The sequence below is a fragment of the Panthera onca genome, chromosome C1 (assembly GCF_046562875.1).
Source record: "Panthera onca isolate mPanOnc1 chromosome C1, mPanOnc1 haplotype 2, whole genome shotgun sequence".
Lineage (NCBI taxonomy): Eukaryota > Metazoa > Chordata > Mammalia > Carnivora > Felidae > Panthera > Panthera onca.
In genome coordinates, this window is record NC_138346.1 from 32949340 (window position 1) to 32964592 (window position 15253).

At 35.4% G+C, this 15253-nt stretch overlaps 1 protein-coding gene across 4 annotated transcripts in view; it reads right to left on the reverse strand.

The window, feature by feature from the left end:
- The window catches only part of NBEAL1 (neurobeachin like 1), a 180270-nt gene that overhangs the window by 78035 nt on the left and 86982 nt on the right, over positions 1 to 15253 (reverse strand). For all 4 annotated transcript variants that reach the window (XM_078450986.2, XM_078450984.2, XM_078450985.2 and 1 more), the window contains 7 exons: positions 13189 to 13347; positions 11538 to 11697; positions 8619 to 8707; positions 5070 to 5648; positions 4547 to 4722; positions 3648 to 3801; positions 3226 to 3354 (listed from right to left, as the gene is read on the reverse strand). In XM_078450986.2, coding sequence (XP_078307112.1) covers positions 3226 to 3354; positions 3648 to 3801; positions 4547 to 4722; positions 5070 to 5648; positions 8619 to 8707; positions 11538 to 11697; positions 13189 to 13347 — 1446 coding nt within the window. The remainder of the gene's footprint in view (positions 1 to 3225; positions 3355 to 3647; positions 3802 to 4546; positions 4723 to 5069; positions 5649 to 8618; positions 8708 to 11537; positions 11698 to 13188; positions 13348 to 15253) is intronic.

The following is a 15253-nucleotide window of genomic DNA, read 5'->3' on the forward strand; positions in this document are numbered from 1 at the left end:
GAATCTGAAGCAGGCGCCAGACTCTGAGATGTCAGCACAGAGCCTGACACGGGGCACGAACCCATGAACTGCGAGATCATGACCTGAGCCATAGTAGATGCTTAACTGACCGAGCCACCCAGGCGCCCCTACTACGTGTTTTTTAAAACACTGTTTATATTGGGGTATCTGGGTGGCTCAGTCAGTTAAGCGTCTGACTTGGCTCAGGTCATGATCTCACGGTTCATGGGTTCATGCCCCACATCGGGCTCTGTGCTGACAGCTCAGAGCCTGGCGCCTGCTTTGGATTCTGTGTCTCCCTCTCTCTCTGCCCCTCCCCTCCTCATGCTCTGTCTCTGTCTCTCAAAAAATGAATAAACATTAAAAAAACTTTTTAAGTAAAATACCGTTTATACAAAGAGTTAAACATCTAGTGCTTTGCTTTTAACTTAATATCATGGTATTAAATAATGTTCATATGTTTATTTAGAAGTATAAAGATATTTCAATGAACACAAGATAATTTACTTGACCACTGCCTTAATTTTGGATACGTACACATGTCACATACAGATACATATGATCCCCCCTACCCCCATTATAAAGAGCACTGCATGAGGGTCACTTGAGAAACTACAAAAAATACTGATGCCCTATTTCCTCCTTTCTAATATAATTACTATGGGTGATGCCCCACAAGGTAATTTCATGTTCTCATCACTGGCTCAGGTAAGACAACTGGGGGAAGAGGAAACCAGCAAAATGGAGATCATATGCTGCATCTAAATAAATCAGCAACCACCTAGTCTTACTTTAGAGACAAGCTAGGAAATGTTGACATTTATGTGACATCTTCTAATACATACACACAGGCAATTAACTAGTAAGTATGAGCCACACAAAACAAGTTTGTAGTCAGAATGGCAAAGAACCTTTATTATAACCCCTATAAGGGAAGAAGTTGCTTTCCCAGCCTTTAACATGTACAATAACCTCAGAGAAATGTGTTTTTATTCCTGAGAGAATAAAATTAAACAACTAGCCAGTAAAAAATGTTTTACGTTACTAACTACTGGTAAACAATCCATAGGTTCTGTACTCTTTATTTAACAAGTATTTATAGAGGCCTACTATGGGACGGGCATTGAAATATTTAATGGTGAACAAATTAAACAAATAGGTATTTATGGAAATTTCATTAAAGAGAAACACTGAGAGTAATTATAAGTGGGGGGAAAAAAACAACCCCAAAACCAAGAGTTCTCATATCCACCTGGCATGCTGGCTGCAATTGCTTTAACAGCCATCAGGCTAATATTAATGAAAAGGCCCCAAAAACTATTTTCATTCTATCTCTCGGTAGAAAAAACCCGAGAATACCACCATGAACATCCATCAAGGCTGTTTATATTTTACATTATTATTTTAGGATATACTTTTAGACTAGAAATACTAGACAAAGAGTGTGATTGTTTTTTTAAATACATATATTTTCAAATTACATTTGAATGGATACATAATTCAAGGTTCCACAATCCATGTATCAGCAAGCAAATCTTATTTATTTAGCTTTTCTGTGTTTTCCATGTTTCTACAATGAATATGTTACTTTTATGATTAAGAAAAAAAACCCACTATTTTAAAAAATTTCTTTTGCGATTTTAATTTTATTTTTATTTATAAAAATAGCGCACAACTGGGGGAGGGGAGAGAGGAGGAGAGAGGGAGAGGAGGGAGGAACGAGAGAGAGAGAGAGAGAGAGAGAGAGAGAGAGAGAATGAATCTCAAGCAGGCTCCACACTCAGTGCAGAGCCTGATGCAGGGCTTGATCTCATGACCCTGGGATCATTACCTGAGCTGAAATCAAGAGTCAAACACTCAACTGACTGAGCCACCACTCAGGAGCCCTCCAAAAAACCCAATGTTTAAAAAGTTAGTAATATGGGGAAAGGAATTCAATATAATTGTAAGAAAAAAAGAAAATAAAATTATCAAAATATATGATGTTTTCAATCATCTGAAAAAGATATATGCATAGAAAAATATTGACAGTTATTTCTTCTTGGGCTATGGGATGATGGATTTATTTTCTTCTCTTTATGTTTTTGTGTATTTTCCATAATGATCATGTTTTACTTTTACAATTAGGAAAAAATATCTACTGAAAATATGGCCTTTTAAAAATATGGCAACCTTATGGAATTTTATCAACATTACAGTAAGTTTATATATATTAGAAACCATCCCCAACCCTACCCCTTTGCCCCAAGTACTTGAAATTCCAAAACCAAAAGGAAATTAAAAGGGCCAGGTAAGTAGTTATGAGATACATGTCATGATTAACTCAACCCAAGTTCTCCAATATAAACCGAAAGTTGACAGACTAAAATTCATGTGCAAATTTTCCAACCTGTAACATTTTTTAAAAGAGTTTTTTCTTAAGTTTATTTATTTTGAGAGAGAGAGACAGAGAGACGGGGGGAGAGAGAGAGAGAGAGAGAGAGAGAGAGAGAGAGAGAGAATGAATGGGGGAGGGGCAGAAAGAGAAGGGGAGAGAAAATCATGAGGGCAGAGCTTAACAGAGGATCATGACCTGAGCCAAAACCAAGAGATGGATGCCTAACCAACTGAGCCACCCAGGCACATTCCCCAACCTTTAAAATTTTTAATTAAAGATAGAAATAATAAATATTCCTTGAGTCCATACTTTATTTATCTGTGTTTTGAAAACCTAGCACAATGCTCAAACTTGGTAGGTATTCACAGTAAGCATTTGATTAATTAAAAAATGAGATATAGTGTAAAACTGTGGATTAGTAAAGTAACAGAAAAAGATTTGAAAGAAAAAAAAAACTCAATTTTCCTCAAAATATAAGCCCTAAAGTTCATATGTATGAGTGACAAGTATAAATAGTCTAAGCAGGTTGTGTACTTCCTAGCTACACTACAGATGATATAATACCTCCTAATATAAGCTATGTATAAATCCTTTAAAAGGCAACGTTGAAATTATATTGAATCAGGAAGAAACCATCAATGAGCTGCCTCTGAAGCTTCTTTCTGATTAACAAAACTGAAACATATATGCTGTTGGAACTAATAAAAAAATTAAAATGCTGAAAATTATTACCATTTAACATTAAATTATTAAATATTAATATATTAAATATTATCATTTAGTTATTACACAAATAATTCCTATGCTGCATACAAAGTACAAAAAATAATGCAAATGAATTGACAAACCTGCACATTACCCATTCCAATGAATCCTAGAAGTAACTGGATTTGAACTTGAGAAAGTTGTGCCAATACTGAACTTTCAGAATACCAAACTGACAGACCATCGAAGAGCAGCATCAGATCCTCTAAAAGCTATCACAAGAGAAAAATTGAGAAATAAAAACATTCCATCTTAAAATCAACTGATGAGTTCTCCCCAACAGTAATACACATTATAAGTGTTTTCAAAACTAGTTTAATGTACAAATGGAAACAGCCAAGAGAATTATCTTAGTAATAGCTAATGAAATTGGTTAACTGTTTATCCATGTTTGTTAAATCCAATTAAATTTTAATGCTCCAAAAAGGGGGTACAAAAGTTTTTTTTCCTTGAATAAAGTGCTTGACTACAGAAAGTAATTTCAAAGTGTTATTTATCGCTGTACCTTTTCAGTCCACATGTTTGAATTAACAAGCCCCTCTGACTGCAGAAAGTCCTGTATGATCAGGATGAGCCGCAAGGCATTTTCAGCAGTTACTGGATTCGTGTTTGATTCTCTGTTTTCCATGACTGCCCATTCTAACATCTTCTGTAGCAAACTAAGTGCAAAACAAATCCTCTTAAAACCATTTTCAGCTTAGAAAAATAGTAAAACATGAAAAAAGTCAATTATTTGTTAATATGACTGTATTCCTAAAGATACACTATCACAGGCAGGGATCCAAGGACATTGTAGATAGTATCTAGTAACAATGAAGCAACTTTTTAATCTCTGAAGTATCTACCCTCAATAAGTATAATACAAAGGCAAAGTAAAAGTTATCTGTTCTACTTGACTATAAAAAAGCTATTAAAATATTTCAAATTCCAGTTTCTATAAGATAACTAAAAGTTTCTTTAAAGCTCTAAATTGGGAAGGCAAGAAACGGCTTATTATGTCTTGCAGAGGGTCTAGCCCTGCAGAGAACTCTAAATGCTTTAGAGAAGTAATATCTATGAAAACACTATTTGCTTCCTTTAGCATGGAAATCCTCAAATTTGGACAGACTGTAGAACACAATGCACTGAGTGCTTAGATATTATCAAAACTATTTTAAACAATAAGGAATATGTAATCCCTTAAACCCAAACTAAAGTTTTAAATCTCCTCACATTGGAATTACTTTTGGACTTCTCTCTAGATTCCACTAAAATGGCAACAGAGAGGAAAAGGAGCTGAGTACAAAGTTTCTCCTTTTCTCTCACTACACCTACTGAATCCTGAATAAATGTTCAATAAATAATATTATCTTGGACTCCAGACCACTCCAAAAGGAGAGGGTAAATCACCAAATGAGTGCTTACATTAATTTTATTTCATCTGATGGTCGAAGTAGTTCACTGGATATTCCTGGTTTAGTTAGTGCTGAAAACACTTGTCCTCGTTCAATCCAAGTATTATTGTCTGACTTTTCTAGTCCCTTACACATTACATAGTTCAAAATATTTGTCAGTAATTGAAGAAGCTCCTCCTCACATCTCTGTAAAAAAAGATAAAGTATAATTAAATTATTGGAAGGAGGAAGTATTAAAAGCACATTAAAAGAACCATCCTATATAGTGACTATAATCATTTAACATATTTTTAATGTGTCTTATGAACCAGGAACTTTGCTAGGTAGGCCCTAGCAATACAAGGATGAATACAACACCGGTTTTGCTCTCAAGACACAATTTAGTGACTTCTAGGCTTCCAAAATCTTAGATCTTGAGACTTAGAACATGAGTATAATACGAAATTGTTAACAATCACACAATTCTAAGGACTAGAAATATATCATAGATGCATGAAAATGAAAACAGCTTTTGGACAAATAAGGAATTTTACCTCTTGGCTTTCAAGTAACGACAAGTCATCACTAAACCCCGTATCATTTGTGATGCTGCTCTCTTTGTCAGATGGCACAGAAAATGATTTAGTAGATTCTATTGGGGATGGTGTACTAGGCAAGCTGTCTGGCATGTGACTTCCACTGTCGCTCAGTTCACATGAGTCTATTCCACTGAAATCTAAACTCAAATGTGAAGGATTATTATTCCAGAATTCTTCTTGATTCTCTGATTTGAAAGTTAATTCTCCCACAGAACTATCTTCTTGAAATAATGGTGTGTTTGAGTCTAGAGAGTGTCTATCCTCTAAACTCCACTGATCGGAAGACACATTAGCTGAGCCAAAAGAGTTGATTTTTTCCTCATCAGTCTTTTCATCGAAGTTCCTCTTAAGATCTTCTTCACCTACCACATTTTTATCATTGTCTTTCATTGAAAGAGCTCTACTGTGCTTATGAAGAGTATTTCCATTTTCAAAATTTGTTTTTAAAAAGAGCCTAACCAAAGTGTCTTGCCAACCCACTTGTTGAGATATTTGATGTGCTGCATCTGGCTGGGACTGCAAAATCTGTAAAATCTGTGAAGAGATTAAGAATACAAAACTCGTCAAAAAGTACACAGTACTTCACATCAAAACCAGTTTCTTCCCAGTTATTTTAATGACAAAGTAATTTAATGAGAAACTGTGGGAAGATACACTTTCAAAAGATTATGTTCTTAACTGGATTACAAATTATCTGGAGGGCACACACTGTGTTTTTAACTAATCTGCATATTACTCATTGTACAGAGTACTTAAATATTTGCTGAAAGATAAAGAAAAAAAATAAAATGATCCTCCACATGTCAACACTCATGTTATTAATTTAATTTGGTAAGAGAGAAAATATACATAGAATGAAGATACATATAAAATGTAATAAAGTTATATCCTCTCAACTAAATACCTTCCATGAGCCTACTGCATTTCTTTAGCAAATACTGAATATCTACTATGTACCAGGCCCTGTTCTGGCCCTAAGGTTAGCAGAGTAAATATGACACACAAATACTTTAATAGAGCCTAGATATCCCAAGAATGTTTCCCCATCTCATTTTTATGGGCAAAGTAAATGGCTACTTTTGCAAAAACACTTTTTTTTTTCCATTAATTCTATCTTGAATAACAAACAAAATAAAAACTGTATTTTATTTCTTTATTTATTTGAAAGAGAGAGAACGCAAGCAGGGGGGAAAGGAAGAGGGAGGAAAAGAGAGAGAGGGAGGGAGAGAGGGAGGGAGAGAGGGAGGGAGGGAGGGAGGGAAGGAGAAAGAGAGAGAGAGAGAAAAAGAGAGAGAGAGAATCTTAAGCAGGCTCCACACTTAGCATGGAGTCCAAAATGGGGCTTGATTCCACAACTCTGGGATCATGACATGAGCCGAAATCAAGAGTCAGACACTCAACCAACTGAGCCACCCAGGCACCAAAGAAACTATATTTTAATTTGAAAACACTAACTCCAATAAAATGGATACTGCTATTTAGCTGGAAAAAGAAACTGAAATTAAAGAACACACAGAAATGTCAATGAGTATAATCTCTACTATCCAACTCATTTCCCATTTTTGGATTAAAACAGGTTCTCAAACACTGTCAGGTATTCAGTTAAGACCCTTAAGACATTTTTATCACAAAGACAATAAACTTCTATGTAGATGAAAAGAAATTTTGCTCCCAGTATTTAGAAAATCTCTTTTATCTCTGACAAGTTTCATAGGAGATGAATAATATTGATAGGGACTTTAATATCAATGGCTCTAATGCATGCTGATGCTGATATAGAAAGCAATTAGTCACAATGAGTCACAATGATGTGATGTTTTCCTTTCCTTCGTTGTGATAGGTGAGCTACCACTATTCTAGTGATAGAAAATACCATTTTTTCCCCACAGCAAAGAAATTTTCGTGATTTCATAATTTTAAAATTTCCATAAGGGGCGCCTGAGTGGCTCAGTTGGTTAAGTGTCCAACTCTTGATTTCAGGTCAGGTCACGACCTCACAGTTTGTGGGTTTGAGCCCCCCATCAGGCTCTGCACTAAAAGTATGGAGCCTACTTGGGATTCTCTCTCTCCCTCTCTCTCTCTCTGCCCCTCCTCCTTCACTGTCTCTCTCAAAAATAAACTTAAGGGGCGCCTGGGTGGCTCAGTCGGTTAAGCGGCCGACTTCGGCTCAGGTCATGATCTCGCGGTCCGTGAGTTCGAGCCCCGCGTCGGGCTCTATGCTGACAGCTCAGAGCCTGGAGCCTGTTTCAGATTCTGTGTTTCCCTCTCTCTGACCCTCCCCTGTTCATGCTCTGTCTCTCTCTGTCTCAAAAAAATAAATAAACGTTAAAAAAAAAAATTAAAAAAAAAAAAAACTTAAAATATCCATAAAATTACTTATTTTATGTTCATTTTATATACATGTAATGGATAAAAACTAGGCTGCACCAAAAGTTGTTTTCAAACTGAAAGGAAAGGATCAATCTATATAGCCTGCTTCAAGGACAATATGGTAAAATCCATCAAAATGCAAAATGTGAGTACCTTCTGAGACAGCAATTCCATTTCATGGATTAGGTCCTACAGATATATTACCAAAAACAGGTAAAAGTAAAAAAAAAAAAAAAAAAAAAAAACCAGGTAAAAGTATATGTAAAAAAGTGTTCTTAACGGAAGTTTACTAACATATAAATGTAGGAGACAATCTAAATGTCCATGTACAGGGAACCAGGTAATACTTCATACAATAGTCATAGAATGAAAAACTCTATGAGGCCAGTAAAGAGAAAGATACATATACAGACTTATAATGGAAAAATACTGTAACATAACTAAGGAGTAAAATTAAAAAGAAAAACAAGAAAATAAATTAAATAGTGGTCAGAGGTTAACAGCAGGGAAGACAGAAGGTTATAATTAGGAAGAAGCACACAGGATAAGTTAAAGGAGTACATTGAAAGCAAGTCACTCTTGCTTTTCCACGAAGTTCAAAAGATTAACTCTAAAATATGGTATATGAATTAGAAGTGGTTTTTATCTTTGAAAGTTCTTGACAAACTATTCTCTTGTAATAAATCTTTTACTGGGGCAAGGGCATATTTCCAGGTGACTACATGAGGCTAAGAAGAACACATTTTTGTGGTTACATGAAGTTAATTCACCTCAAAAAAGGAAACTATTTAAAAATCGTGCCATTTATAAAATAACAGATATTAAAACTTATACCTGGTATAAAATACTCAATATAAAAGCTATTCACAGTATGACAATATTGTTACTTCTAAAGTGTATTTTAATTTTTTTAACGTTTACTTTTGAGAGAGAGAGAGAGTGCGAGTGGGGGAGAGGCAGAGAGAGAGGGAGAAAGAAACTGAAGCAGGCTCCAGGCTCCAAGCTGTCAGCACAGAGCCCGACATGGGGCTTAAACTCATGAACCACGAGATCATAACCTGAGATGAAGTCAGACGCTTAACCAACTGAGCCACCCAGGCACCCCTTTAAAGTATATTTTAAAAGTTCACTAACCTTTCTGCAGATAACCACCCTGACATTTATATGTGTCCTGTGAGATATATATACCATGGACAACAGATCTTTGAAATTAATAGCAGGATCTACGGTGGGGAAAAAACAAAAAGTTAAAATTGAATTCCAGAGATAGCCAAAGAACTATGAGTGATGGTTAATGAAATAATTGTTTTCATTTTTATTTTATTTTTCTTGCTGTCAACAATAGACAGCCTTTGGTTTTTTCTAGCTTTGCTAAGATACAATTGACATAAAACTGCATAAATTTAAGGTGTAAAACATGATGATCTGATATTCGTATATATTGTAAAATAATTACCACAATAAGGTTAATTAACATCCATCACCTCACATAGTTACCATTTTCCTATCACGGTGGTTAACTTTTAAGATCTGCTCTTAGCAGCTTTCAAGTCCATAATACAGCACTGTTAACTATAGTCACCATGCTGCACATCAGATCCCAGAACTTATTCATCTTATAACTGGAAGCATGTACCCTTTGACCACCTAATTCATTTGCCCCACCTCCCACCCCACCCCAGCAACTAGCAATCTGTTCTCTGTTTCTAGGAGTTTGGTTTTTTTGAATTTCTCAACATACGTGAGACCGTACAGTATTTGTCCTTCTCTGACTTAATTTCACTTAACATAATAATGTCTTGCAGGTTAATGTGTTACAAACGGCAGGATTTCCTTCTTTGTTGTGGCTGAATAATATTCTTTTATATATACATATACACACACACATAACACATTCTTTATCCACTCATGCATCAGCAGACGCTTAGGCTATTTCCATGTCTTAGCCATTATAAACGATGCTACAATGAACATGCAGATAATTCTTTGAGATAGTGATTTCATTTTCTTTGGATATATACCCAGAAGATGGATTGCTAGATCATATGATAGTTCTATTTTTAATGTTTGGAGGAACCTCCATACTGTTTTCTATAATGGCTGCACTAATTTGCATTCCCAGCATCAATGGACAAGGGTTTCCCTTTCTCCATAACTTCACCAGCACTTGTTATCTTTTGTCTTTTTGATAATAGCCATCTTAATATGTAAGACCTGCTATCTCCTTCTGGTTCTGATTTACATTTCCCTTATGATTAAAGATGTGGAGCACCTTGTCATCTACCTGCTGGCTACTTGTATGTCTTCTATGCAAAAACTGTCTATTCAGGGGGCAGCTGGGTGGCTCAGTCATGATCTCACAGTTCGTGGGATCGAGCCCCCCTCAGGCTCTGCGCTGTTGCCGTGGATCCTGCTTGGGATTCTCTCTCCCTCTCTCTCTGCCCCTCCCTGCTTGTGCTCTCTCTCTCTCAAAATAAATAAATAAAACTTAAAATAAGTCTCATCAGGTCCTTTGCTCATTTTTTTAACATTTTTTTATTTTTTGAGAGAGCGTGCACATGTGCATGTGCACGCAAGTGAGGGAAAGACAGAAAGGGAGGGAGAAAGACTCCCAAGTAGACTCTGAGCTGTCAAAGCAGAGCCCAGCGTGGGGTTGGATCCCACAAACCATGAGAGTGTGACCTGAGCAGAAACTGAGTCAGATGTTCAACCGAGTGAGCCACCCAGGCACCCCCTTTTGCTCATTTTTAACTGGAATTTTTTTTTGCTATTATATGATTTCCTTACGTATTTTAGATATTAACCTCCTCTCAGATATTTGATTCACAAGTATTTTCTCCCACCCTGTAGACTGCCTTTTCATTTTGTTGGTGGTTTTTCTCACTGTGCAGAAGCTTTTTAGTTTGATGTTGCCTCATTTATTTTGCTTTTGTTGCTAGTGCTTTTGGGGTCATATCCAAAAAGTCATTGCCAAGACAAATGTCAAGGAGCTTTTCCTTATGTTTTCTTCTAAGAGTTATATGGTTCAGGGTTTACATTTAAATCTTTAATCCATTTCAAGTTAATTTTTGTGAGTAGTGTGAGATAGGGGTCCATTTTCATTCCTTTGCATATGAATATCCAGTTTCCCAACACCATTCATTGAATAGACTATTTTTCCTCCACTGAGTATTCTTGGATCTCCTGTCAAATATTAGTTGACCAGATATACATTGTTTTATTTCTGGGCTCTCAATTCTGTTCCAATGGTGTATGTATGTTTCGATTACTCTAACAGTTTGAAATCAAGAACCATGATGCCTCCAGCTGCATTCTTTTTGAAGTTCTCTCTCAAAGAATGAACTGGGGGTAACAGTTACATAATGCTGAAATAACTCTCATTTAAAATAAGGATTATACATATGTTTAAATCTTACAAAGAAAATAGATTTAGAATATTTGACATTCTCCTGAGTAAGCCCTAACTGTTCTTTTCTTTTATTGCCTGAAAATACTATCCATACTGTTATAATATACATTATTTATCTTTTTATGTACATATCTTATATCTTATGTACTTGTCTTATCAATGAGAAGGTAAACCAATCAAAGCGAAGAACCTTATCTTACGCCTTTTAAACCCCCAGCATCTGACATAAACACTATAGTTTGTCGTAAGTACTAAAAAATTTTATTAAAAAAAATGAGAAGCAAAAAAGAATATCTGAAATTAAGGATTTACGCTCCCTAAAAAAAAAAGATAAAATGTTTTGTATGTATTTTCTCTAGCATCTTTTCCTTATAGAGAACTCAATTATTTACTAATCAATCAATAAATTTCTACTGAAGGCCTATGGCACTATGCTATGCCCTGGGGAGATAATAACAAAAAAGATAGATAAAAAATAGTACCTAATAAAGCCCTGCTGAATCAAATAACAGGTAATTTAAAAAGTAACCTGAGGAAGGAAGGGAAAAAAAACCTTCAGGAAAAAAACTGAGACTATCAAATACAATTATGCTACTATGAAGAACATTTCTTAAATATATCAGTATTATCAGCCTTAGTCATACCTGTATTTATAATTTGATTGGTGAGGCTTTTAATGAGATTGGCATTAACGGGTGCTTCATTAAGAAGAAGTCCCAATCCTGAATAGCCAACTTCTCTGAGCCGAATGCGCTGTTTACTTCGTTCATAAACATTCGTGCATTTCAACATTTGTTCCATAACCTGGTTACAACAGTAATATATTTTTCTCAACACAGAGAACTAAGGACAGTCTGTCACTATTTAAAATAATTTAAAATTTCCTTTTTAATGGCTAAGGCTTAGATGGAAACAAACCCTACAGTCTCCAAGAAGAACAAAGATATGCTATGAAAGAAGAAAAAGATACTTCTAGATCAATCTCATAATTTGTATAACACTTATGTAACAGGTATCAAAATAATTTTCGAGAACAAGGAAACATTTTGTAAAGGAAAACAACCATATACTAAAATGGGAGAATGAATTAATAATCCCATACCTCTTGCAGTGAGATCAACATTTAAAAGTGAGACACTGAAACCCTAGGTACAGGGTAATTTTGGCAGAGTATCATGAACAATCCATATAAGGTCATTTTTGGAGAAATAACATTTAATCTCCATAAAGGAAAGCTTATTTGGGCAGATGCTTTGAAGAGCAGCCATGGGGGGCACCATAATTGATACTCAAAAGAGCCTATGCCAGATCATTTTTATTACACCCTTGTTTTCCAAAGTTTCGGGATTCCAAACACAGTCAATCCAAACTTGACCCCATAAATAGACTTTATAACATAACACTAATGATATAAGAGGAAACAACTGCCACAAGCAATTAGGCATAATGAGTAGAATAAATCATGAAAAGTAGAAATAGGACCAATTCCTCTGTTTTTTAACAAAAAAGGTTAAGTGGGTAGCTTCAACCGAAGCTCAAACTGACTACTTTGGATAGCTTAACAAAATATTCAATATCCTCTGACAAGTTACCAACCTCTCTGGCCTCAGTTTCTTTATCTGTAAAATGGGAATAATAATATTCACTTCATAAGGTTTTTGCAAGGACTAAGATAGCTAATATATGAAGAATATATTACTGCCTGACAAATAGTGGTGCTACATAAAGTCAGTTATTACTATTAACTGCTAAAATGTGTGACCTGCCATGAAGACCCATGGTAAGTCAAGAGACAGAACAAAACGAGTGAAAGGGAGTGGGAGGTATAGGCTTCCAGCTAGCTCACAGGAATAAAAGGTACAGCACAGGGAATATAGCCAATGGCATTGTAATACGTTATATACTGACAAATGGCAGCTAGACTTGAGGTGAGCAAAGCATAATGTACAAACATGTAGAATCACTACGTTGTATGCTTAAAACTATTATAATACTGTGTCAATTATGCTGAAAAAAAATTTTTTTATAGAAGGCAAAAAACGGAGATGATAAGTTTTATACAGAGAATGATATAACCAAGTGGATTTTCCACTGAAAGAATTGATCAGATATCCATACAGTTTTTAAATATTCAAACAGTAAAAACGCAAAAAATATGTATCAAAACAAACTGAACAGTTTAAAATTAGATAGAAGTAGGTATGAAAAAAGAATTTACATTCATGAAATGAATATTTACAATTCATATACTCACAAATATCCCCAAATATAAAGATGTTTAAGAAATGTTTATACCTTAAAAATGATTTCTCTTAGTCTGTCAGAGTACTTCTGATTTAAGAGCAAGGCATAAAGTATGTCAGCATTTCCTGGTTCAAACAGCAGTAAGAAAAGCTGACCTCTAGTTGGGCTGGTACGCAGGAGACTGAAGAGCATATCCAAAATTCCAAAGAGCTTTTAAAATTAAACAACACAAAACAAACAACCACATTCATACATGGAAGCACAAATACAGTCATAAACCACAGTTATTTATCTAAATCATATATACCCTAATGTTGTAGCTTAACTGGACTATCTGATGTCTTATGAAATAGCCCTGCCTCCTACCTCCATTATGCTTTTGGCTTGTTTCCTTTTGTGTAATCCTCTCAACCCATATATTCACCTGCTGAATATACCTATAGTGCTATAACCACATGAAAAGCCATGTCTTCCATAAAGCCTTTCCTGGTCTCCTCAACATGTAATATGCAAACCTCATAGGACTTTGTATCTCTCTTACAAATATTATTATATTCTTTTTTTGTTTGTTTCAAGATTATTTATAAAGCTCTCTTACCCACCCTTGCCTCCATTGGGCTAAAAGAATGATATAACTCATTATTATATACCTATAATATCTTACTATGATTCTGTGTAAGTAAGCTTTCAGTAAATAACTCTTTGACTAAATTGACCAAGAAAACACCATTGGCAATGAATCACAGCAGGTGGCAATACAGCTATTATGAAATAAGGTAGCTATCATTACTCTAAATAAAAACAAGCTTCTGAAGTAGTCTAATCTTACAGAGAAACAGCATAAGTTAACTCATCTATATAATATTAATGATGAAGTCCTGTAAGCACTGAGTACACAAAGAATACTTCATTGAAAAGCACAAAATATTTGAGTCAATATAAATTAAGGCTGCTCAAGTTTGGTGTTGAGAAAGAGCACAGAAATAGTAAATATACTTGGGTTCTATTCCTAGGTTTGTCAGCTGTATGACTTTTTAAGTCACCTAATCTTTCTGAATATATACTTCCAAATGTGCAAATGGGAAGGTTACTTCCTGGTCCGTACATTTAAAAAAAATTTTTTAATGTTTTTTAAATTTATTTTTGAGAACGAGACAGAGCACAAGCAGGAGAAGGGGGGGGGGGGTGTGGAGAGAGAGAGAGAGAGAGAGAGAGAGAGAGAGACAGACGGAGACACAGAATCCAAAACAGGCTCCAGGGCTCCAAGCTGTCAACACAGAGCCTAACACAGAGCCTGACACAGAGCCTGACACAGAGCCTGACACAGAGCTTGAACTCACAGATTGTGAGATCATGACCTGAGCCAAAGTTGGATGCTTAACCAACTGAGCCACCCAGGCGCTCCCTTGTCTGTATATTTTATATCGGTGGTTTGCAAATTTTACCATGCGCCACAATCACCTGGAAGACTTGGTTCAGCAGTTTTGCATTTCTAACAAGTTCCCAGGTAATTATGGTCAGGAACCATACACTGAGAACCACTGTCTTACAGAGTAGTTCTGAGGTATAAATGAAATGAATAATGTATATATAAAAGTACCTAAAAATAGAAATATAATTTACTCTTTATGCAAGATTCTTATAAACCTATGTTAAATTCATGTTAGAAATCTGTCCAGTATCTTTGATAACAGGTAAATGTATATTATGTGGCCTATAAAAATAGTCTTCAGAAGTGCCAAAGCAACTACTTCCAGATACTACTTTCTAGCTACTTAAAATATTTTATTACATTACCAACTACTTTATTAAACTTATAGTTAGGAGATAAAATTTACTTCTTCAACTGCATAATATTGTATTATATCTAATAAACATTTTACTCTTAAAGTATGTTTACAAATATTTTTTTTAATGTTTTTATTTATTTTTGAACAGAGAGAGACAGAGCATGAGCAGGGGAGGGGCAGAGAGAAGGAGACACAGAATCCAAAGCAGGCTCCAGGCTCTGAGCTGTCAGCACAGAGCCTGACATGGGGCTCAAACTCACAGAGTGTGAGATCATGACCTGAGCTGAAGTCAGACGCTTAACCGACTGAGCCACCCAGGTGCCCCT